The 24,066-nt window shown below is 45.1% G+C and overlaps 1 protein-coding gene across 8 annotated transcripts; it reads left to right on the forward strand.

The window, feature by feature from the left end:
- LOC128252125 (papilin) lies at nucleotides 1-24,049 on the forward strand. 8 transcript variants are annotated; one of them, XM_052979603.1, is made up of 18 exons: nucleotides 6-527; nucleotides 10,732-10,792; nucleotides 10,859-11,037; nucleotides 11,862-12,890; nucleotides 13,165-13,468; nucleotides 13,525-17,170; nucleotides 17,587-17,766; nucleotides 18,078-18,248; nucleotides 18,355-19,439; nucleotides 19,815-19,998; nucleotides 20,058-20,252; nucleotides 20,317-20,487; nucleotides 20,715-21,280; nucleotides 21,344-21,494; nucleotides 21,992-22,408; nucleotides 22,519-22,677; nucleotides 23,209-23,325; nucleotides 23,385-24,049. In XM_052979603.1, exons 1-18 carry the CDS (start codon nucleotides 505-507, stop codon nucleotides 23,552-23,554), a joined length of 8,808 nt encoding a protein of 2,935 aa, XP_052835563.1. In that variant the 5' UTR covers nucleotides 6-504; the 3' UTR covers nucleotides 23,555-24,049. The 8 variants fall into 8 exon arrangements, with proteins under 8 accessions (XP_052835568.1, XP_052835566.1, XP_052835571.1 ...); XM_052979606.1 differs by lacking the exon at nucleotides 21,992-22,408 and having other exon boundaries at nucleotides 4-527; XM_052979604.1 differs by lacking the exon at nucleotides 18,078-18,248 and having other exon boundaries at nucleotides 5-527.
- Nucleotides 24,050-24,066: the final 17 nt, after the last annotated feature.

Raw genomic sequence — 24,066 nt, forward strand, 5'->3', positions numbered from 1 at the left:
GGGGCGGAAGCGCTATCGCTATAGAGCCAAAGCTATATACTCGCATATGTGGCTACGATATCGTTTTGCCACTGCTGCTGCTGCTGCTGCTGCTGCTGCTGCTGCTGCTGTTTCTGCTGCCTTTGGTTTTGTGCTCCAGTGTGGCACAGAATTAGAGCGATCGCACACGCCCGACTCGATCAGTTGCTGGCGTGCCGTCCAACCCTGCGGATGTGTGCCGGATCGAGATACTTTCGGCGAGCAGTTGGAAGATAGTTCGAAGATAGTTGGTATCGCAGCGCGAACGGATCTATATATAATATCCTGTGGCAATGCGCAGGCGCAAAGTGCCGAATACTGTATACTGAAAATTGGAAGTGACAAGTGGACAAGTGGACTTGTGGACAAGTGTGCCGCAGATAATTAAAACTCAAGTGTTAGCCACTGTTATATATATAAATTCGAGATTTACGAGTGCCAAGCCGCGAGGAGTGAGAGTGAGAGGACTCAGCAAGGAGCCGCAAAATGGATTTATCGAGGCGGCTGTGGTAAGCATCTGACAAACATGTATCTGTATCCTTCAGAACGCGACTGACTGGTGTAGCCCCAGTGCAATCGTTGAAATTGATTCCCTTTGTGTTGCTAGCAAATTACTGTGTCAATTGGGATTTTAATTCCGTTTGAACTACATGGGCAAACACTTGACACGGGTTTCTCCTCCTGCTACTGCTCCTTTCAAATGTCCTTTCACATGTGCGGATGTGGGTGTATGGCAGATGCAGACATATCCTGGCTACGTGCTCACCGTGCAACAGGCGGTGTCCTCCATGTTGACACTGCGCCGCGCTACTGCCATTATCCTGGCCAGCATTTTGTTTGCATGCCAAATTACATTGCCAACTTAATTGAAGTTTGTTAATGAAAATTGCAACATTTTTCAAAGCATTTTCAAAGCATTGCCAAAGCCCCGTCTAATGTGTTTGTGTTTGTGTATGCGCGGGCGGACCTCTCTTGTCCTGTGCTGGCAAAAATGTTTCCATTAGCAATTAAGCTGGAAAGTTTCATGAAAAGTTATGGTTATTATAAGTGGGTATCCCTTTTGTGGAATTTAATAAATAACATTTAATCAGTTAATGGGGATATAATGGTGCAGAAAATACTTCTTATTACTTAGCCAATTTTCTGTATGCCTAATTTTAAGCGTAATTGTTGATTGGCCCCATCGATTTCCCTTTTAACATCTCAATTTCCGGCAGCAGCGATTACTTCAAACAACCAGATCCACCCACTGCCCCAGTAATTGTGCCATTACCTCACCTGCAACTCATCGACAGGTCTTTTTGTTGGCTGCCCAAATGTGTGTGCGATTCCCAAAAAAAAAAAATAAGAAAAGAAACCAAATCAAATTTTCAAATCGAAATGTAAATATTTATCCCAAAGAGTTGCGTTTGCCCAGCGGAGGTGAAGTGCGTGCGCTTTGAAGTGCCCTTTTACCCCAAAAAAAAAGCTAGAGAAAATGAAGTGAGAAGCCTGGACAGGCACAGAAAAAAATTTTAGTTATCAATTTAATTTTTACTAGTCATTGAAAACGTTAAAATTTATATTAAATATGTTAATTTCTCGCTTTCTTTCTCTATTTCAATGTATCAAAGTAATAACCCTTATAAATAAATTTATACGAAATTCCATCACGAAGAGAAAAATTTCTTACCATTTATTTAATGTAATTTCCATATGACATAAGACTATGTTTTTTAGATTTTCAATGCTCACTTTAAAAATAGGAATACAATTTCATTAAAAAAATAATTATTTTGACTTTCAAATACAAAAATATTATTATATTTAAACGTTAAGCAACCAATTAAATGCTTATAAAACCTTTGTATAAGTAAGTGAATCATAACAGGGTAACATAGCAGAAATTAAGGAAAATCAGAGTTATCGAATTAACTAAACTAAAATAATTTTTACTGTGCAGCAAATACTTTCGACCGGTTCAAAGTTGACGGCAACTATGAGTCCAGAGAATCTCACGCACATGCTGGACATATCTTGGCCATAATCTCCAGCCGAGGCTGTTCTTTCTTGGTCTCCATGCGATGTCTCTGGATTTAGCTGCCCGTTGACCACAAAAGCGTTGCGTGCGTTTTATTTTTGGCCAAAGTCATAAAGTCCGACCCGACACAGTCGACACATAAAGAAGGCCAGAAACTCGTTCCTCGGCTGGCAAACTGGCCAACTGGCAGTTAGCGCATCCATTCGTCAAGTTTTTTAAAGTTTTTCGCGAAAATTGTGCGTTAGCCACTTGAAAGCGAAAATCTCTCTATGTCAACGGGAGGCAGGGAGAAGTCTATAAAAATGTGGCCAACAGATGACCCATGCTGGCATTACTTTGGGGACATATGTGCCTAGTATCTGGCGGACTAATCAGCATTAGCAGGAAATCATCGTTTTTCTTAGCACAATTTCCCAATGATTTTTTTCGGCTGTTCTTGAGAATTTGACAATTGTTCGAGAATAAAAATCGCTTGAAATTCATCTTGAAAGCGGCATTTCTGCACGAAAAAAAACAATTGAAAATATCAATTTAATGTTTTATTTTTATCGTTGAAAAGTGTAAAACGTACATTAATAAATGTTAATTTTTAGCTTTTCCTCCCTATTCAATTTAACATAAGTAGGAAAATTTTTTTTTTTTTCTGTGTGTGTAGAGGAGCTGATCGGTTTGTCTGGCCCAAAATAACAGCCTCGAACGGGTCAACACTCAGCCTCAAGAAACATATAGCCAACATTATGTCTGTAGTTTAATGGCACAAACTAAACGTTTTAACGCACTCGGTAAATCAGTAAGCGGGTATCTTGTAGGCAGTATCTCAACAGATGGGCCGTCTGTGTGTGGTCATTAAGTGGCCAAAATATACATTACATTAAGCCAAAATTTGTGACTCGTGACGTCTTTGAACTTGACTTCAGTTGACGGAGATTTTACTGGAGAATTGAAGATCGTCTTTAGAGAGCTTTACTCTGTCAGAAATTTCAACGTCTCATTCGTCTTTCCTCGAAATTAGGATGTTTGGTCTTGTGTTGATTCAATGAAAATTCCCAATCTAAATATAAGATTTTACCTATGCTGATAAATGTTACCCACACTTGAACCTCTCTGTTTGTTATGTTTTAAGTATAATATTCTGCGGAAAGCACTAAATTCTCACGGGCAGGAAAATGGATGCAACAAGAATAACAACACACATAGTTGCTGGGCCAAATTTGTTTATTGAGTGTGATCTGTGCGAGCCGCGGGCACTATAAACAGTGAATTTCCAAAATTTATGCTTTCGAAATGATACAGTTGCCTTGAAACTAAGAAACTAACTAAAATCATGCACACACGAGTCAAGTGTAAACACTCGAATTGCATAATTGATCCTTAATGGCTATAAATAAATCAGAAATTTAAATGTTGATCTAGCGAAGTGGCTGATGGCTGAGAGTATGCGGATTCTGCAAATTCAGTTCTGTACTTTTGTGGCATGGGGCAAAGAGCCGCCCGGAAACGGCATGTGCGTTGGGGATGGATTTCTCGAGAATATCGAATGATGCGGCAAATGAGCAGCAAATTATGTTCAGTGCCGTTTGGACAAACGCCCCTCCTTGTTGTTTCTGCAGTTGCAACAATCCTGCGGATCAGCGCATTGCATGCCTCAATTACCTCCCAAGTTCATGGCGGCAATGTTGCACGCTGCATTTGCCACATGTGCTGTTGATCCATGGACCCCATGGACCCCCAATGGCATGCTTAATGGTTTCGCGACAGCAGATCGGTTCTGTTTCCCATGACTTAATGTCCTATGCTTAATTAACAAAAGACTGCCGACTGGGCGGCGTTTAATTATGCTCATAGTCCAGTGCCAAATCAAATGTGTGAGATGGAAATATCTCTGTTCGTTTTATGCTTCATAAAACTAAAACTCACAGATATAAACGCTCACACAATCGGATCGATCAGCCGCAGACGGGGTCGTCGCACCCTGCAAACGCGGAAGATAAAAAGGATGCCCCAAAATATGCCGCCGCTAAAATTGCAGAGGCCGAACAAGATACAAAATACAGAAACCGAAAAAAAATAACGAAGAGCAGCCATGGCATGACTGCAAAAATATCCAAAAATTCTGCAGATCCAACAAGGAGGCAAAGGCAAACGATGCGTCACATGCAGTAAAATATGCCTAAAAAGTTGTGTCTGAAACGGAAAGCCACCGAGAGCGAAAAAAAAATAAAAAAAGCCCCATAGTCGACTATTAGACACCCATTACTAAGCTAACCAGTTTAAAATAATATTAATAATTGGGTTTTTATGTGGCGCCACCTGCAGGGTCAGCACTACGACTAAAGAGTTATTTCGTTCTCTTCTGCTCTATCAAATATATGAATACATATGAACCTTCAACTCTGCAGTGACGTCATAATTAAAACTTTCCTAATAACTTCCAAAATACTGGTTTAATTTTGAAAATTGTTGGCCTTTCGATTGATATCAGAAAAAATTAACAAATACCACCCAATAATTGTCTAGGAGTGACACGACAGATTTAAAATAAACTTGCGCTTAAACTCCAATTCTCTATAAAATTTAAAATGTCTATGCTTTGACGGACATGGCTTGATCCTGATCAAGAATATATATACTTTGCAGGGTCATCAACGCTTACTTGTTGCATACTTTTCAATAAATACAACATAACCATTTTATCAACAAGTAAGGGGCAACAGCAACAAGTGAAATATTCGCCGCCAGACAAAACCAAAAAAGAGCAAGAAAAAATAAAACCCATAAAAATGTTTGGGCGGACGACAGGCGACGATCGGTTTGCCGGGGTGTTCTTGGGAACGTGATGCGCATCTTGATGACAGCAAATGAACCGAGTGCAGTCCAAATTGATGGCCCTTCGAGGGTCAGGGACGTAGCCCTTTTTCGACTTCCGATGGCCTGTGTATAGTACGTACCTCAAGCTGACAGCAGGAATCTGTAAAATGTATAGAAGCCATACTCTCACTACCAGTAAAACTGACAAGTAAAGCATTTGAACGTACCCCGTAATTGCGCTATTAATCAATGTCTGATCCACATTTTATCCGCCAGGTACTTGCTGACATGATAGCATTTAACCCAATTGCCCGGTTTACCATTTCATTTGAAGGCTATTATAAATAACTGAAATTTGTGTGCGTCAAGAATGGGAGTTGGTCATTGTTTATTTTGGATTTGAACATCAGAGATGTTTGTTCCGAGAACAGGTTGTTGAAATTAAGTTAGACATTTCTATTTAGCATAAGTTATGAGGAATTTAATTACTTTTGCTGAGTGGGCGGAGCACAAATTATGAACGAGCATAACTCAATTTCTATAAAAAGTAGCAATACCCAAAATAGTTTTCCTTTCGAATGGGTTTATTTACTCTTCCGTGTTTTCTATGCCTCAAGAATAGTAATTAAGTGCTGAAATATGCCAGCTAATTTGGCATCCTGTGATTTTCCCATCATTTTTTTGTATCACTAGTTGGCGCTAAAATGTTTACACAGAGACCTGATTAATAATCCCCCGCTAAAAGGGGGCAAAGTTCGAAAGGGTGCAAAAGTGGATGTTTCTAGACCCATTTTCACCCATTTTGAGTGCTATTAGCCATAAGTGAAGTCAAGCATCTTGTTGCAATCTCGAACCGAATGAGTTGAGCAAATAGAAAATTGCCAATGTTTGTGTGAGTGTGGGTAGGGGGTCTTTGAGGATGGGAAGTCGCAGTCGCGACAGAGGCATTATGATGTCTCTAATTAGCTGCACAGTGCACTGTTGATGCACTTGTGGCTGATGTTTCTTCTTGCTGCAAACTCCAAGCCCAACATGGGGCCATAAAAATTTGTTTACAAGTCAAACATTTAGCTGCCGCCGTTGACAGTGAGTGAAATTTATGGGTCAGTAAGTTTGCGGAGTGCAAACGCAGAGTGAAACTCTTTTTCCCTTTCAAACACTGTGTCTTTAATGTGCATTCTGTTTGCTAATTTGCTCTGCTCATTTGCCCCAAAAGCGTGGCAAATATTTCATTAGGCATTAAAGCTAACTTTGTTGTGGCTCTTAGCCCCAAAAGCACAACTGCAACTAAATATTGCAGTCAGAGGCAGTAGAGTGTTGCATAATCTCCCAGCATTGCTAGTGCAATGCCATGCCATGCGTCTGCTTTTCGTAAACACTTGGGGGCAAAGGCGTATGTTTATTATTTTCACTACTCAATTAAGTTAAATTAATTTCGAAATTGATAATTGCTCGGCCAAAGTGCGCAAGTGTTTGGCTGCCAGTCAAAATGGCAACAGCAGCATGAATTTGCCATTGGAGCTAGGGTAAAATGGGACTCTCTCTGTGTGCGTTGCTTTATGCAAATGCAATTAAAATTTCAACAATGCAAACATTTACTTCCGTTGCAACAAATGTCGTTGTCGTTGTCGTGCCACCACCACCCTTCCAGCCCGCATCTTCATAAAGTCATCATCCCCATCATCATCATCATCAGAGCTTTGGAATCTAGTATCCAGCATCATGGCAACATGAACACTTGAACATTTACCTGGCCGCACCTCAGCCACATTTTGACGTTTTGCATTAGTCTGCGTTTGTCTTGCGATAATTGTATGACTATGTAATTGTATTTGAACAAACGGGTGTCACACATTTTCAGATTTCCACGTATCCGTATCCTTCCGACTAATGAGCTGCATCTGTGGATAATTGCTGCCTGGTATTTTGCAACCAAATAGAAAGTAAAGAGGCTGATTAGGACTTACTGCCTAGATTGATCTGCAGCAGATAATTGCACTCAGAAAAAAAAAGAAAACGTGACTTTTTAAGCATTAAATGGGTTAAAACTTTTGTTCTTTTGTCATAGTAACAGGGCGGACTAAAATTAAGCATAGTTCTACTTTGTTTCGGTTTTAAAATCAAATAGATTAACTTATTCAGATTAAATGGTACTATTTCTGGAATTTCGTTAATTAATTGCTAATAAATATTTTAGAAGTTGATATTTACTGACTCTCCATTTATCTAACTGTTATCTTTTTTACTAATAGAAGGAATACAAAAATAATCTAAGAACGGAAAGAACTGTTCCCCTTATAATAATTACCAAATATTTTAATTTATTAAAAAAAACCTTTCTTATATCGTTTGGTAAGACATATATTATTTCTGGAATTTCCTATTAGTCAGTACTTTAGACATAACTATATATTGACGTGCTTGTATCTTTTGATCAATGAGTTATATCACAAATATATGGCTTTAACATTTTGCGAATATCAAATTGAGTTGAATTGTTCTTTATGTATAAGGTCGCATGGTATGATAGGTAATAAGCTAAAATTTTTTATATTGACATTCCTTTTGCCTGGCTTGTATTCTTCCGTTGGGTAAATAAAATCAAAGATATATTGTTTATACATTTTGCATAGTTTTGAATTTCAAATTTTCTTTTTGTGTAAGGAGGAGTGCGTTTATTGGCACTTTTAGTTTGCTGCAATTAAATCAGTTGGCCTGCCTGCAACAGAAATTCCGTTCGTTCTTTGCAATCAGCATAAAAAAGCGAAAGGGGCCAGCAGAAGTCAAACGGTTGCAGCTGGCGAACTGGGGGCCATGGGCATTCCGTCTTCATCAAAGGGCTCTGTTCCGGGAGCTGTTTTCCAAAAGGCAGCTGTGGCATCCGTCCTCGTGGATATGCAGCTCCTATATTGCATGCCCCGCTATTCGATTGGCTTGATGAGCAACTTTTGCCTTGATCAATTGGCATGGGAAAGCAAGTCGCGAAGAATCACTCCTTTCTACGAGTGGGTGGAATTAAAGTGGAGGGGATTCTTGTTAAATCGACCTCGCGGATGAGTCATGTAAACAAATCCAACGTCAGGTGTGAAATCTGTTCAGAATTTATTTGTGTTTCTGCGGCAATTGTTTGGATTTCATCTTACTATGTATTTCTTTTCGTTAGCTTGAGATTCCTTTTTGTTTGGCATTAAATAAGCCATAATTTGTTTTCGGTCTTGAGGTTGGCGGCTAAGTGCACGCACTTGTGGAGTAAGTGCCGCTGATAGTATTGTTGTATCGGTTCATTACCAGACGCTTTATTTACGATGGTCATTTCAACAATTTACACAGAGAAAATTATCTTATTCGTTTGAATACTCTTTCAAAATAAAGATTAAATGCAGTTTAAAATTGGTAGGGCCTGGATAAAAAAAAACTGAAATGTAAATATCTATTTCAGCAAATAATTAAAAATAATATAATTAAATCATTCGCCTGGTACTGTATGTATTTCTAAACATTATGGCCATGAAAAAAACTAACCTAAAGGGAACATTTTTGATATCAGAAACGTTTGCTTTATGGCAGTATTACTGTTCTAAAATTTGTTTGTGTTTCATAGTGAAGATTAACTTATAAGCTTTTAAATTAAAATGTAACTAGATCGGTTCCAATGGCTGTAATTTGAAACTAATCAGGGTCTAGTATCTTTAGGAATACATTTTTACACTCTTTTCTCATTTAAACAAACTAGACTAAAGGAGAAATGTTGTTAAAAAAGTTCACGTTATGTTAGTATATGCTATACTCAAACTTGACTATTGTTTATTTATAAATAACTAATGTACATTTTTCCATGTGCATTTGCTATTCTACCCCAGAATGCACTTGTTGCGTGGAAGGCATTTGAAAGCAATTACACGATCGTGAATATCTCCGGCATGGATGCGGAGTAAATATCTTTTAGCTACTTTGTCTGGAGAGAGTGTGTACTCCTATATCTGTGGCCTGGATTTGCATCCATCCAGGCGGCAGTTGTTCAAGTTGACTGATAATGGCTGCAATTGTGGAGCCAAAAGGGAGCATTTCACTGCACACTCTCACTGCATCTATGCAGTGATTGCCCCTTAAAATATTATCACCGCTTAGAGAGCTTGTAAGTTGCAGTGGCACTGCAAATGCCTCTGTAATGCGGCGCACAATGAACAATGGGCGGCTATTGTGGGACTATTTCTGGCCAGAAAGGCAATAATTGGCCCCCTTAGAGGTTCAGCTTTGTTCTCGCCTGCCAGCCAACTAAATCCTGGCCTCCAAATGGGGTCAGGGATAGGGATTGGGATTGGGATTGGATTTGTGGGATTGGGGCATGACATTAGCTGGTACTGTTTATTATTGTAAAGCTTCCGCCGAATTTAGCATTTCCTCTGTGTGTTTTGTTTGACATTTCTGTGGCGGAGGTTCCCCTGACACATGTGTGTAACTTATTTGACGATTGCGCCAACTGTTTGTGCGAGTGTCACGTGGCATCCGCCACCGCATGTGGCAATAACAATGTTGTGTGCCACCACACCCACATATCCACATATATTTGGAGGGATTCCTGAGTCCGAGTCCGATTTCGAGAATTTTGCGTAATCAGCAGCAGTCGCGTATGAAATCGAAATCAAGAATTCAGTGCTCAGTGCGGTTTTTTGCCGCCTCAGCGGTTTCCTTGGAACTGGAACTGCCCAATTAATGGAGTTGGTTCGTATCCTGTTTGCATGACGCAATGACTGGCGCCACCGCCTCCTGCCCTTTGACCTGCCAGCGCTCAATGGACTGTGAAATGTGTGCCGTTGTCGGTTGTCGGCTGCCGTTGTCCTTGCCAAAGCAATAGGTGTCCTGGCATTGGTTTCAAAAGGGAAATGCGCTCGAAATTGCATTAAAATGCCAACACAGAAGCATAAAAATTATGGCGCCCGCCCCGTTCCTCCTTGGCTGTCATAAGCAGCACGCCTGCTGTGGCAAGTAAGGACGCAAAAGGACGCAAAAAGGACGAAAAAGTACCGAAAAGGACATCAGTCGAAGGCGTCCAAGCGGAACAAACCGAGAGGCTCCCCGCATGCAGCGTCAGAAATTAAATTGGCAAGCCCCCAACAAAAGGGGATGCAACATTGAACGCCTTTGACATATTCACGCAACTCTTGTCCTCATCCTCGTCCTTGTTGTCGTCCTCACCCGTTTTACTCCTTGGAAAAGTTAAGAAGTCGCAGCAGCAGTCGCAGGAATTCGCCGGCGTCGAATTGTCTGCGGCATAATCGTATATTCTTCTCTGACTTCGGTACTTATTATTTGCTTGGTTCTGCCCTTCTTTCGTTTTGGCAAATCGGCAGGAAGCCCTGCTAAATTATGTCTTGTTTATGTGGCATTGCATATTTATGGTCCATGCGCACGCGGCGCATAATAAAAAAAATTGTTACCGAAGAGATTGCAAATTTTACTTGACCAAGTCTCATTCTTTTTGTGCCCTTCCCCCTTACTTTTCCCCCGTAGAAAATGCATTTACCCGCAAAAACAAGTTCAATGTTTGCTTGCTTTGGCCGGCGAGCATAAACAAGTTCATCATGTTGTCGCCGTGAAGCCCCACAAAAGTTTGTGTTTGTGCCCCTTCGCTGGACTTTCTCAAAAGACCCAGTCGAAGTTGGTCCCTCCACCTTCACCTTTCATTCCCAGCCTGTTGAGCGTCTCTAATGAGTCTGAGCACTCGTGTGTCCACAAGCAGAGTCAACAAATATACCATACAGTGTGCAACAAGTCAACACGTGACTTCGGTCCCATGATTTTAATGAATGGCCTAGTTGGGCGATATTATGACTGGGCGGTTTGGCGTTTAATTAAATTGCCCTCTCCGCTTTCCCTTTTTGCAGCTCAACTGCCTTGGTAGCATTCATTGTTCTGGCCGGCATCCACGATTCCCAGAGCAGATTTGTAAGTATGCCTACAGAAGGGGGAGGGGTGTATCCTACGGCCTAATATCGACTAAATCCCTTCCAGCCTGGGCTAAGACAAAAAAGACAATATGGCGCCAACATGTACTTGCCGGAGAGCTCTGTGACGCCCGAAGGCGAGGGCGACGATCCCAACGAGTGGACCCCCTGGAGCTCCCCCTCGGACTGTTCACGAACCTGCGGCGGAGGAGTGTCCTACCAGACAAGAGAGTGTCTGCGCAGAGAGTGAGTATAAGTAACCACCTTCGATCATCGAATGATCGTTAAAATTTCCTTCCTTTTAATATAATGTTATATGACAAGAAACCTCTAGAGCATACATGGCCATTTAGATAACACGATCACTAATAAACAAGAGACTAACATGTCATTAAGTACTACAAAAACACACACCAAGAAAATAAAAACATTATTTATAAGAAATTTTTTAAGGCAGAACTTGAAACTAGAAACGCTGTCAACTCAAATACGGTTTCAAGTTAGCAAAATGAAATAAGACATTAGGTTAACAATAGACATGAAGCTCTTGCAGAACAATTAAATGTGAGATGTTAAAGCTTAAATCAATTTATGTGAGTCGCACTTTCAGTAATAAAAAAAAAGTCAGCGAGATGTGAGGAACAGACTTACATACATTTGGATAATTTCATTTTAGTAATGACATCAACATTGATGGCTTAATAATTAATTTAGTTTAAATGCGTGTATTTGTTTTGTTTTAATTCTAAACAAATCTATAGCAAATGATATTGAAAACACGTTTGGAGTATATTTGGAAAAATATCGAGGGACTTTTATAATTTGATAAATATTAAGAGTTTGTAATTGTTCTCCTTTAATTATAAGCGATTTGTGTGTTGTTATATTTCAATTGTTTAATTTTTTTTTTTTAATTTCAAATTTTGTCTTGCTGGGCATGAATGCTCCAGAAAAATAAAATCACCTTAAAAAGAAGCCTCAAAAGATGCTACTAAATGCTACCAGGACATTTTCTTATATATTTTCCTGATGTTAAATTCAAATATGTGACCTTTCGTTCTTGCCCCCAGTGACTATGGCGAAGCAGTTTGCAGTGGCGGCAGTCGTCGCTACTTCTCCTGCAACACCCAAGATTGTCCGGAGGAGGACCCCGACTTCAGGTCGCAGCAGTGTTCCCGCTTCGACAGCCAGAAGTTTGATGGCGTGTTCTACGAGTGGGTGCCCTACACAAATGCGCCCAATCCGTGCGAGCTGAACTGCATGCCCAAGGGCGAGCGGTTCTACTATCGCCAACGGGAGAAGGTGGTGGACGGAACGCGCTGCAATGACAAGACCCTCGATGTCTGCGTGAATGGGGAGTGCATGCCCGTGGGCTGTGACATGATGCTGGGCAGCGATGCCAAGGAGGACAAGTGCCGCAAGTGCGGTGGCGATGGCAGCACCTGCAAGACCATTCGCAACACCATTGCCACGAAGGACTTGGCCTCTGGCTACAATGACCTTCTGCTCCTGCCAGAGGGTGCCACCAATATCCGCATTGAGGAGACAGTGCCATCGAGCAATTATCTGGCCTGCCGCAATCACAGTGGACACTACTACCTGAACGGCGACTGGCGCATCGACTTCCCGCGCCCCATCTTCTTTGCCAACTCGTGGTGGAACTATCAACGCAAGCCCATGGGTTTCGCGGCCCCCGACCAACTGACCTGCAGCGGGCCCATCTCGGAGAGCATCTTCATCGTGATGTTGGTGCAGGAGCGAAACATCAGCCTGGACTACGAGTACAGCATCCCGGAGTCCCTCAGTCACTCGCAACAGGATACGCACACGTGGACACACCACCAGTTCAGTGCCTGCAGTGCGCAGTGCGGCGGTGGAACCCAGAGTCGCGTGGTGACCTGCAATAACCGCATCACCCTGGCCGAAGTCAACCCCTCTCTGTGCGATGAGAAGTCCAAGCCCGCCGAAGAACAGGCCTGCGGCACGGAGCCCTGTGCCCCCCACTGGCAGGAAGGAGAGTGGTCCAAGTGCTCCAAGGGCTGCGGATCCGACGGCTACCAGAACAGAAATATCACATGCGAGCGCATCTCCTCTTCAGGGTAAGTCAAAATTCTTAAACCTAAAAATTATTTGGTAAGATAGTGAAAAATTCTAATCCCCTAAACTCTATTCTTTATAAAACGATTAAAACTGACTCGTGTTGGAAAAAACGAGAACCTACATTTGCTCCTGACTTTAATTCCTTTCTTCATATCTCGCAATAACAAAAAAAAATTTTGAATAAAAAAATAAAATAAAAGGAAAAGATTATGTTAACTGGTATTCCTTAGTTACTAAAATAGGATTAAATCCAATCTGTGTTACCTTTTTCAGAGAGCGTACAGTTGAAGAAGATGCAGTTTGCCTAAAGGAGGTGGGCAACAAGCCGGCCACCAAACAGGAATGCAATCGCGATGTCAAGAACTGTCCCAAGTACCATCTGGGACCTTGGACGCCATGTGACAAGCTCTGTGGCGAGGGCAAGCAGACCCGTAAGGTGACCTGTTTCATCAAGGAGAATGGACGCAAGCGCGTCCTGCCCGAAGAAGATTGTGTAGAGGAGAAGCCAGAGGTGGAAAAGTCTTGCCTCTTGACGCCTTGTGAGGGTGTTGATTGGATTATCTCTCAATGGAGTGGTGTAAGTATTTTCCTTATATATTATGCCTTCACACACTAAAAGACATTGTTCTGCAGTGCACTGCTTGTGGCCAGAACACTGAGACACGTACGGCCATTTGCGGTAACAAGGAAGGTAAGGTGTATCCCGAGGAGTTCTGCGAGCCAGAGGTGCCTACTCTATCCCGACCATGTGAATCGCCCAAGTGCCAGGCTCAATGGTTCTCCTCGGAATGGAGCAAGTGCTCTGCTCCATGTGGAAAGGGTGTCAAATCTCGTATTGTCATCTGCGGGGAGTTCGATGGCAAGACGGTGACTCCGGCTAGCGATGACTCAAAATGCGACAAAGCAACGAAACCAGAGGCTGAACAGGAGTGCGAGGGCGAGGAGAAGCAATGCCCCGGCGAATGGTTCACTGGACCTTGGGGCAAGTGCAGCAAACCTTGCGGTGGAGGTGAACGTGTTCGCGAAGTCCTGTGCTTATCCAATGGAACAAAGGCATTGAACTGCGACGAAGCAAAGGTCGAATCTCTATCCGAGAAGTGTAATCCTGAAGCCTGCACTGAAGACGAGATATTGCCTCTGACTAGCACCGATAAACCCATCGAGGATGACGAGGAGGAGTGTGATGAGGATGGTATTGAGCTGGTCGATGATAGCTTACCGGAGGCTGATAAGAACGCCGATATTATCGACTTCGAGGACAAATCGACAACGGAATCCTCACCTGAGAATGAAGAGCTTATGCAAAGTGACAGCCCGACACCCTTCGATTCATCTGATTCGACTGGTACCACAGTTGAGGGATCCGGAGATGAGTCTGATTCAACCACAGACAGCGGAATTTCTACAGAAGGAAGTGGTGATGATGAAGACACTTCTGAGGCTTCAACCGATTTGTCCAGCTCGACGACAGTCGATTCCAGCTCCAGTGACTCCAGTCCCAGCGACTCTAGCTCCAGCATTTCCAGCGATGCGACCTCTGAAGCTCCAACTTCAGTGTCCGACTCAAGCGACACCACGGACCTATCTAGTGGTTTCACTGATGCCTCAAGCTCAACGGAAGCGTCCTCAACTGATGTTTCAAGCTCTACAGATGCTTCAAGCTCTACTGACACTTCTGGCTCAACTGATGCTTCCAAGTCAACTGATGCAACAAGCTCAACTGATGCTTCAGGGTCTACAGATGCTTCAGGATCTACTGATGCGACAGACTCTACTTCTGAGGGATCTACGGCCTCTACGGACAAATCATCTGATATTAGTGAATCTTCGACACAGGCTTCGTCATCATCTGTGTCTGATTCTAGTGACAATACAGATGGAACCACCAACGAAGTATCTATCTCAACGGACAGTGCCACGTCCGACTCAACAGACTCTTCAGCTCCTACGGAATCCACTTCGGAAGATACAACCGACTCCACTTCAGAAGATACTACCGAAAGTACATCGGAAGATACAACCGAAAGTACTTCAGAATCCTCAACTGATACCACTGAATCCACAACGTTGGATGTTTCCTCAACTACTGAAGCTTCCACATCCAGTGATTTTTCACCCGAATCTACATCAACAGATAGCTCCGATTCCTCTTCCACTGCTAATTCATTGGCTACCGAATCCACTGGACTATCGAGCGATGGATCAACCACAGATGGTACTACTGTTGATGGTTCCACTGACAGTTCCACAGATGGATCAACGGACGGAATCACTGAAAGCTCCTCGGAAGGCTCTACAGATAGCGCCACTGATTCCTCAGGATCAACCGAAAGCACTGACGTTAGCGCCAGTGAGGGTTCAACCACTGATGGCACCACATTGGACGGCCAATCCAGTTCCACAAGTGCTGATTCATCAGATTCTACCGCCACAGACATCTCTTCTTCCACTGATGTTTCTGGTTCTACAGAAGCAACCGAGTCCTCTGCCTCCACAGATGGTTCCTCAACAGATGGTTCCTCCACTGAAGCGTCCTCTACAGATGGTTCCTCCACTGAGGCTTCCTCCACAGATTCCACTGAGTCCACGGAAAGTGCTGGAACTAGTGACACCACAGAGAGTGGGCCAACTGAGGAGAGTACCAGCGAAGGATCGACTGACAGCACATCTGAGGGATCCACAGAAAGCACTCAGTCTACAGATATCGACAGCACTACCAGCGATATCTGGAGCAGCAGCAGTGACAAAGATGACGAGTCTGAGTCCAGTACTCCATATTCCTTTGATTCTGAAGTTGGCAAGGGCAAGCCTCGTAAGTGTAAGCCTAAAAAGAGTACCTGCGCTAAGACTGAGTACGGTTGCTGTCCCGATGGTAAGTCCACTCCCAAGGGGCCCTTCGACGAGGGCTGTCCCATTGTCAAGACCTGTGCCGATACAAAGTACGGTTGTTGTCTGGACGGAGTGTCTCCGGCTAAGGGCAAAGATCACAAGGGTTGTCCCAAGTCCCAGTGTGCTGAGACCCTCTTCGGCTGCTGCCCCGATAAGTTTACCGCTGCCAGTGGTGAGGACGATGAGGGATGTCCCGAAACAACCACTGTACCGCCTACTACTACGACTGAGGAGTCGCAACCAGAGTCAACTACTGAGCTGGAGGGGTCAGGGGAGGATTCAACGACACTTGAGCCAGATACCTCCAAGCAGTCCTGCTCCTCTTCCGATTTCGGATGTTGTCCCGATGCCCAAACGCCCGCCAAGGGCGAGAACTTCGAGGGTTGTGGTGATGAGCCACAGGTCGCCAAGGGATGCGCCCAATCCGACCACGGTTGCTGTCCAGATGGACGAACTGCTGCCAGTGGTCCTGACGGCAAGGGCTGCTCAGGCTGTACCCGCGAACGCTTTGGCTGTTGTCCGGATTCGGAGACCCCGGCCCATGGACCCAACAACGAGGGTTGTTGTGTGGACACCGCCTTCGGCTGCTGCCCTGACAATATATTGGCCGCCCGTGGACCCAACTTCGAGGGTTGCGAGTGCCATTACACGCCCTTCGGTTGCTGTCCGGACAACAAGTCACCCGCTCAGGGTTACAACCAAAAGGGATGTGCTTGCGAGACGACCGAGCATGGCTGTTGTACGGACAAGATCACACCCGCCAAGGGACCCAAGTTCGAGGGCTGCCCCTGCGAGACGACCCAATTCGGATGTTGCCCCGATGGGCTCACCATTGCCAAGGGACCCCACCACCACGGATGCCATTGCACCCAGACGGAGTTCAAGTGTTGCGACGACGAAAAGACTCCGGCCAAGGGACCCAACGGCGAGGGATGCACCTGCGTGGAGAGCAAGTTCGGCTGCTGTCCCGACGGCGTTAACAAGGCGACGGACGAGAAGTTCGGCGGATGCGAGCATGTCCAGGAGCCAGTGCAAAAGGCCTGCAATCTGCCGAAGGAGACGGGCAACTGCAGCAGCTACAGCGTCAAGTACTTCTTCGATACCACATACGGCGCATGCGCTCGGTTCTGGTATGGGGGGTGCGGAGGCAACGACAACCGATTCGGAAGCGAGGCAGAGTGCAAGGAGAGCTGCCAGGATTACACTGGACAGAATGTCTGTCTGCTGCCCAAGGCCACCGGTCCTTGCACGGGCTACAAAAAGAAGTGGTACTTTGATGCTGACCGCAACCGCTGCGAGGAGTTCCAGTACGGTGGATGCTTCGGCACCACCAACCGCTTCGATAGCTTGGAACAGTGCCAGGGAACTTGCACAGCCAGTGCGCATCTTCGTAAGTAAAGCTCTATTTTCGATAATGTTGTATAAAAATCGTTTCACGGGGCTGACTTGTTTCAAGACCTTTCATCTTAAGGGTACGTTAGACTTTCGTAACACTTGATAAGGACAAAAGGAGAACTTACAATGTGGTGCTAGAACCCATTGGGAATTGTATTGAACTCAACGGATTGGCTTCTCAAATCAATCCAATCTTCCACTTAATGGTAACAAGGTCAATGTCGATTTCAAACTATTTTTGAACTACTTCGTTCTTGTTCAAAACTAAGATCGAACTTACAATTGTATGACTATCTTGACAACCAGGCTTTTTTTAGTCTTGCCCATTAAGTGATCACGGGGGTAACCTTCTTTTTTATATATATTAATATATATTATATATTAATTTTTCCTCTCATTTTCCCATTGTAGCAACCTGCGAACAACCTATGGAGAGTGGACCATGTGCCGGAAACTTTGAGCGTTGGTACTACGACAATCAGACCGACATATGCCGACCCTTCACCTATGGAGGTTGCAAGGGCAACAAGAACAACTATCCAACGGAACATGCCTGCAACTACAACTGCCGCCAACCGGGCGTGCTTAAAGGTTTGAGATCAGATTTAGTATATTGCGGTGGCTTGTATGGGTTAATGGGTTTAGTTGAACGCAATGTTTTGCTTGGATCTTTAAGTATTTTTAAGCTTGAACCTCTTAGCTTATCCTGGTTAACGGTATGTTTTTCCCCCACTTTCCTTTTCCCAAAAAAAACAAAAACACTGCTTGGTTACTTCTTTTCTTGAATGCGCATGATTGCTTATTACTGCTATGCCGACTTTCTGAATCTGCACCCGCAAACCGAACCTCCTCCTGCACCCACCGATACCTTCCCACCACCACCACCACCACCACCAACCCAGACCACTGTGCTCTTCCTAAGCAAACCGGTGATTGCAGTGAAAAGCTGGCCAAGTGGCACTTCTCCGATAGCGAGAAGCGCTGTGTGCCCTTCTACTACACGGGTTGTGGTGGCAACAAGAACAACTTCCCCAGCCAGGAGTCCTGCGAGGACCACTGCCCCCGGCAAGTTGGTAAGCTTTAAATGTTGTCTGCCCCAGGCGGCTGCTTTCTGTGTGTTTTGTCTTTATTGTCCCCCTAAAAACACCTTGCCTAACTGACACTCTACCCCCCATTTAGCCAAGGATATCTGTGAGATACCTGCCGAGGTGGGAGAGTGTGCCAACTACGAGGCTAGCTGGTATTACGATACCAAGGATCAGGCCTGTCGCCAGTTCTACTACGGCGGCTGTGGTGGCAATGAGAACCGCTTCCCCACCGAGGAGTCCTGTTTGGCCCGCTGCGAGCGCAAACCCGAACCAACCACCACCACCACCCCGGTTCCACCGCCGGCACCTAGCAGACGGGACATTTGCGACGAGGAGGCAGCTCCTGGCGAATGCTCTGATTGGATCATCAAGTGGCACTTTGATCGCAAGTACGGTGCTTGTCGCCAGTTCTACTACGGCGGTTGTGGCGGCAATGGCAATCGCTTCGAATCGGAGACGGATTGTCAGCAGCGCTGCACTAGGCAAGAGCGTCCAGCCCCAACTCCTGCTCCTGCTCCGGCTCCTTCAAGGCAGCCACCTCAACCAGAAACTGTTAGTCAGTGCAATCAGCCTGCTGCTCCGGGTGAATGCGATGAATGGGTTATCAAGTGGAACTACAATGCCACGGCGGGTATTTGCCAATCGTTCTACTATGGCGGCTGCGGCGGCAATGATAACCGCTTTGAGTCCGAGGACGATTGCTCTGCTCGCTGCTCTCCCAATGTAGACGTTCGCTTTGGAGAACCGGAACCCGAACCCGTGGAACCGGAGGAACCTGTGGAGGAAACTCGTCCCGACACGTCCAAGTGCTTCTTGCCCTCCGAGCCGGGCAACTGTTATGACAACGAAACCCGCTGGTTCTACAACAGTCAAGAGGGACTCTGCGACGAGTTCGTCTACACGGGATGCGGCGGTAATGCCAACAGCTATGCCACCGAAGAGGAGTGCCAGAGCGAATGCAATGATGCCCAGACCACCTGTGCTATGCCACCGGTCCGAGGACGATGCAGTGACCTCTCCCAACGCTGGTACTTCGATGAGCGCAGCGGCGGATGCCACGAGTTTGAGTTCACCGGATGCCGCGGCAACCGCAACAACTTCTTTTCGGAGAGGGAGTGCCTCAGCTTCTGCCGCGGTGAAGACGCAGTGGAACCCGAGCCACAACCACCAGCACCGGTAAGAATATTAGTACAAAGGTTCCTGTCACATCAGCGATTTCTACATAATCAACGACATAATTGACTAAGCATATGTGGCGTAGAAAAGAGCTCTGTTGACCCTCTGACAAACGCTCATACGACACTCAAAAGTGTGGGGATCACATTCATTGACATGTCCATGTATGTATGTGTGCAACCACTGGTCTATTGAAAGATCGACTATAACTAATATTCATAGAAATCGTAATTATTCGGTTTCGGAAGTGTTCATCAAGGACGGATTTTTCATTAAAAGATCTATTGCCAGTAAAATACATTGAGCAACTATTCGGTTACGGAGATGGTAACCATGGAAGCACCGACAGTATTTAAAATTTCTCTATCTCTGCAGACCTACTCCGTGTGCACCCAGCCTCCAGAGGCGGGCGATTGTGACAACAGCACCACCGTGTGGTTCTACGACAGCGAGAACATGGCCTGCACGGCCTTCGCCTACTCCGGATGCGGAGGCAATGGAAACCGATTCGAGACGCGCGACCAATGCGAGCGGCAGTGCGGAGAGTTCAAGGGAGTGGGTAAGTTTGGGCATCTGGGCTGGGGTACTTGTTTCAGGTGATATAATTTTCTGTGTCAGACGTTTGCAATGAGCCGGTGACGTCGGGTCCCTGCACTGTTTGGCAGACCCGGTACTACTTCAACAAGCGGAGCCAGGCTTGCGAGCCGTTTACTTATGGTGGATGCGATGGCACCGGAAATCGTTTCAACGATTTGTACGAATGTCAGACAGTTTGCATAGCTGGCCGCGAACCGACGGTGGGTTCGGCTAAAGGTAACATATAGGGTGGGGGCGTTTAAAGTCACTGGGCTAACTGGTTCTTCCCTTGCGTAAGTAGAAGTTTGCCTGCTGCCGTTGGCGATGGGCCGCTGCAATGGACCTGCGGTGCAAGAGCGCCGTTGGTACTACGACGATAAGATTGGAAACTGTTTGTCCTTCATTTACGCGGGTTGCTCGGGCAACCAGAACAACTTCCGATCCTTCGAGGCATGCACGAACCAATGCCGACGTAAGCCACTTTTGCAACACAGAGCACTCTCACTCTGCACCTCAAATCCACCCAACCACGAATGCACCTTGCACCCAAAACGCTTGTTTTCGTAGAAACTTTGATTTAGCATATGTAGTTTGCGATTAGAGCACTTTCGCTAGATTTAAGACTGCACGGGTATCTTGGGCTGGAAGATCACGCTGTCATAGTTAACGCAACTTAATGGTGATATTCTCCTCTTTCAGCCGAAACCAACGATTTAGACAATGGAATTGGACGCAGTCCGTGCGATACCTTTGATGCCGAGTGCCGGGAACTCCGCTGTCCGTATGGCGTTCGTCGTGGGTCTGCCCAATCTCAGCCGGAGTGCACACAGTGCACTTGCGAGAATCCATGTGAGGGTTACAACTGTCCCGAAGGCCAGCAATGCGCCGTCGATGTGGCTAGGTCCGATGATCGCCAGTTTGCCCCAGTCTGCCGCGACATAAACAAACCTGGCGAGTGTCCAGCTCTGTCCGCCAATGCCAGTGGCTGTGCCCGCGAGTGCTACTCCGATGCCGACTGCCGTGGCGACAACAAGTGCTGCAGCGATGGCTGCGGACAGCTCTGTGTGGCTCCCGCTCGTCCCACCTTGCCGCCCACAACTCAGGCACCCGTAATCGTCTATCCGGGCGATGTGAGGGCTGCTCTGGAACCCAAGCAACCGCATGAGCTGGATGTCCAGACTGCCATTGGCGGCATTGCCGTGCTGCGTTGCTTCGCCACCGGCAATCCGGCTCCGAACATCACTTGGTCGCTCAAGAACTTGGTGGTAAGCTTATGGAAGGAGTTTCCATACCCTTATCCTCACCTTTTTTCGAATCCTTCTTCATAGATCGACACGAACAAGGGCCGCTATGTCCTGACTCCCAACGGTGATTTGACTATTGTCCAGGTGCGTCAAACCGACGACGGCACCTACGTCTGCTTGGCCAGCAATGGCCTGGGAGATCCGGTGCGACGAGAAGTTGGTCTTCAGGTTACAGGTGCGTTTAAAAAATTATTTTTAATTGGTGTCTGTTCCCGCTTCGTTACTAAATGGCATGGATTAAGCATGTTTATCATGAGATTTTCTTATTCTTTGAAATAATTTTACGTCCTTGTTTAGCTCTCATTTTTTTTTTGTAAATGCAGTACTTTGTTCTTCCCCTTTTCCAACCATTAAGGTCAAAAAAAAAAAATTACCATTTTAAAAGTGCAGACCCTAAACGCATGTTGAAATCATAAACAAATTGTTGTCATCAAACTTGTGAAAATAGTCCCTACTGTCCTGTTAAAAAATTATTGATAAGTTAGTTTACCAGTTCTTGGGTTAAAAAAAAGTTTATTGACGAGTGCTCAATAGTTGGAAGACCGACTATGCCTTAGTTTAAATTCGTTTACTCTATTTGGTGCTGGCTATTTAACTAACTGCTTTGTATTGCCCAATGTGCGCATGCTGCCTGCTTTTTGTAATCCTTTCCCTGCAACTTGGTGGTGGTAGAGGGCGTAAACCTGCCCGCATACGTTTATGGTGAAAAGAATGTTACGCAGATCGTGCAACTGAACCGTCCGGCCGTGATTCGCTGTCCGGCCGGAGGCTTTCCGGCTCCGCACGTCAGCTGGTGGCGCAACGAGAAAATGTTTGGCCTTCAGAACAACCGCATGGCCCGTGACTTCTCGCTGGTCTTCAACTCTGTTCAGTTGACGGATCTTGGCCTTTACACTTGCGAGGTGTACAACCAGCGGCGTCCCGTTTCACTGCGCGTCACCCTGAAGGCGGTGGGTCCTGTCCGGGCTATGACCAGCGAGGAAGTCCCATACTTGCAGTATGTGCTGGATCCGGCCACCCGACCGGTGACCCAGCGACCCAGCTATCCCTTCCGACCCACTCGACCGGCCTATGTGCCTGAACCGGTTGGTAAGTATCGCATTTGCATGTTTTGGCTGGTCTGGCATGGTGATTGAACTGTTCGTCGAGAGCTACACTTTATTACGGAGGCACTAATGTGTTCTTAATCTCATTCACAGTCAATGTCCATGCTGTGCTGGCACTGGACCCCAAGAACAGTTACACAGCCGGCTCCAGCATTGCAATGAGCTGCTCCGTGCAAGGCTATCCTGAACCCAATGTGACTTGGACCAAGGACTTCCTGCCTCTCTACAACAATGAGCGCGTACAAATTACATGTAAGTAGTGCCTCTTTTTTTAAAGTAAATAAATAACATATAAACATGCAATTGTTTTGATCTAAAAATAAAATGAAACTATAGTCGGGTGAGCCAAGTGTTAAATACCAATGCCTCCAAAAAACAATTTGGGTGGCGCCATCTGACGCTTTCAGCGAGCAACACTCCTGCTACCGCTAGCAGTTATTTCTCTCCCGCTTCAAATATGCTGTGACGTCATAATTAATACTTTTTTAATAACTTCTATGAAATTGGTTCGATTTGAAAAAATTTTGGTGTGCAGATTGATATAAAGGGAATGAACGTATATCTCTCAGAGAGACATTACAATGTTTCAAAATTTTATACCAATGAGTGGGCGTGGCCAAATCCTATTAAATCCCAAACCTCTAGCTTTGAAAGTTTCGGAGATCATGACTAGATCGGCTAGGTTATTGGTCTTGAACAAGAATATATACACTTTCAAGGCCGAAAAACTTCCTTCTACCTGTTACTAACTTAATATGTATGTGTTATCTTTATTATTTACAGCCCAGCCACATCGCCTGGTACTGCACAATGTGACCATTGAGGACACGGGCAAGTATGCCTGCAGGGCCAGCAATGCATACACCTACGCCGACGGAGAAGCAAAGGTTTCAATTCAATGTATGTTACTATATGGTTTTTGAAGTTTTTTGGTAATAAAAAGAGTATTATTTTTGCAGCTGTTGTACCCGTTTCGCCGGAGTGCGTGGACAGTCCCTACTTCGCCAACTGCAAGCTGATCGTCCAGGGTAGATACTGTTCCAAAAACTCGTACTACATCAAGTTCTGCTGCCGATCCTGCACGTTGGCGGGTCAGGCAGGCAGGCCCCTTCATCCCAATGCGGTATAATTCCACACACACCGTGCACACAGAGAGCAGAGTATTTTTGTTTGATTTTCGCATTGAATTGAGTTTAAAGTTTCAACGAAGAACCGCAACCAGCACACAAGAATAATTGGATCGACATTCTCGGAGGATATTCTATTCTATGATTCTATTCAAAAGCAGAGAGACCAAAAAGCCAACCGTTGCCTAGCCATATAACCATAGCCTAAAGATCAAGAACGAACGACCGAACGTCTAATGTAGTAGTATTTACTCTCTTCCAGAACAAAAGCAAATAGTATTAGTGTTTTTTATGTTTGTGTTCCTATTTATTCTTGATTACGAGTAACATTAAATTCAATCGAGGTAAAAAAGCGGCTAAAACGAATTTGTATTCTACTTTTTAGTTTCTACGACGACTACATTTCTGTGCAACGAGTAAAGCATTTAAGCCTAAAAACAAATAATTGTAAATAAATTAAAACTACATAATAAAGAGTGCATATGTATAATACAAGATTTTCGGGGGATGATCC

This window comes from Drosophila gunungcola, chromosome 3R (assembly GCF_025200985.1).
Source record: "Drosophila gunungcola strain Sukarami chromosome 3R, Dgunungcola_SK_2, whole genome shotgun sequence".
Lineage (NCBI taxonomy): Eukaryota > Metazoa > Arthropoda > Insecta > Diptera > Drosophilidae > Drosophila > Drosophila gunungcola.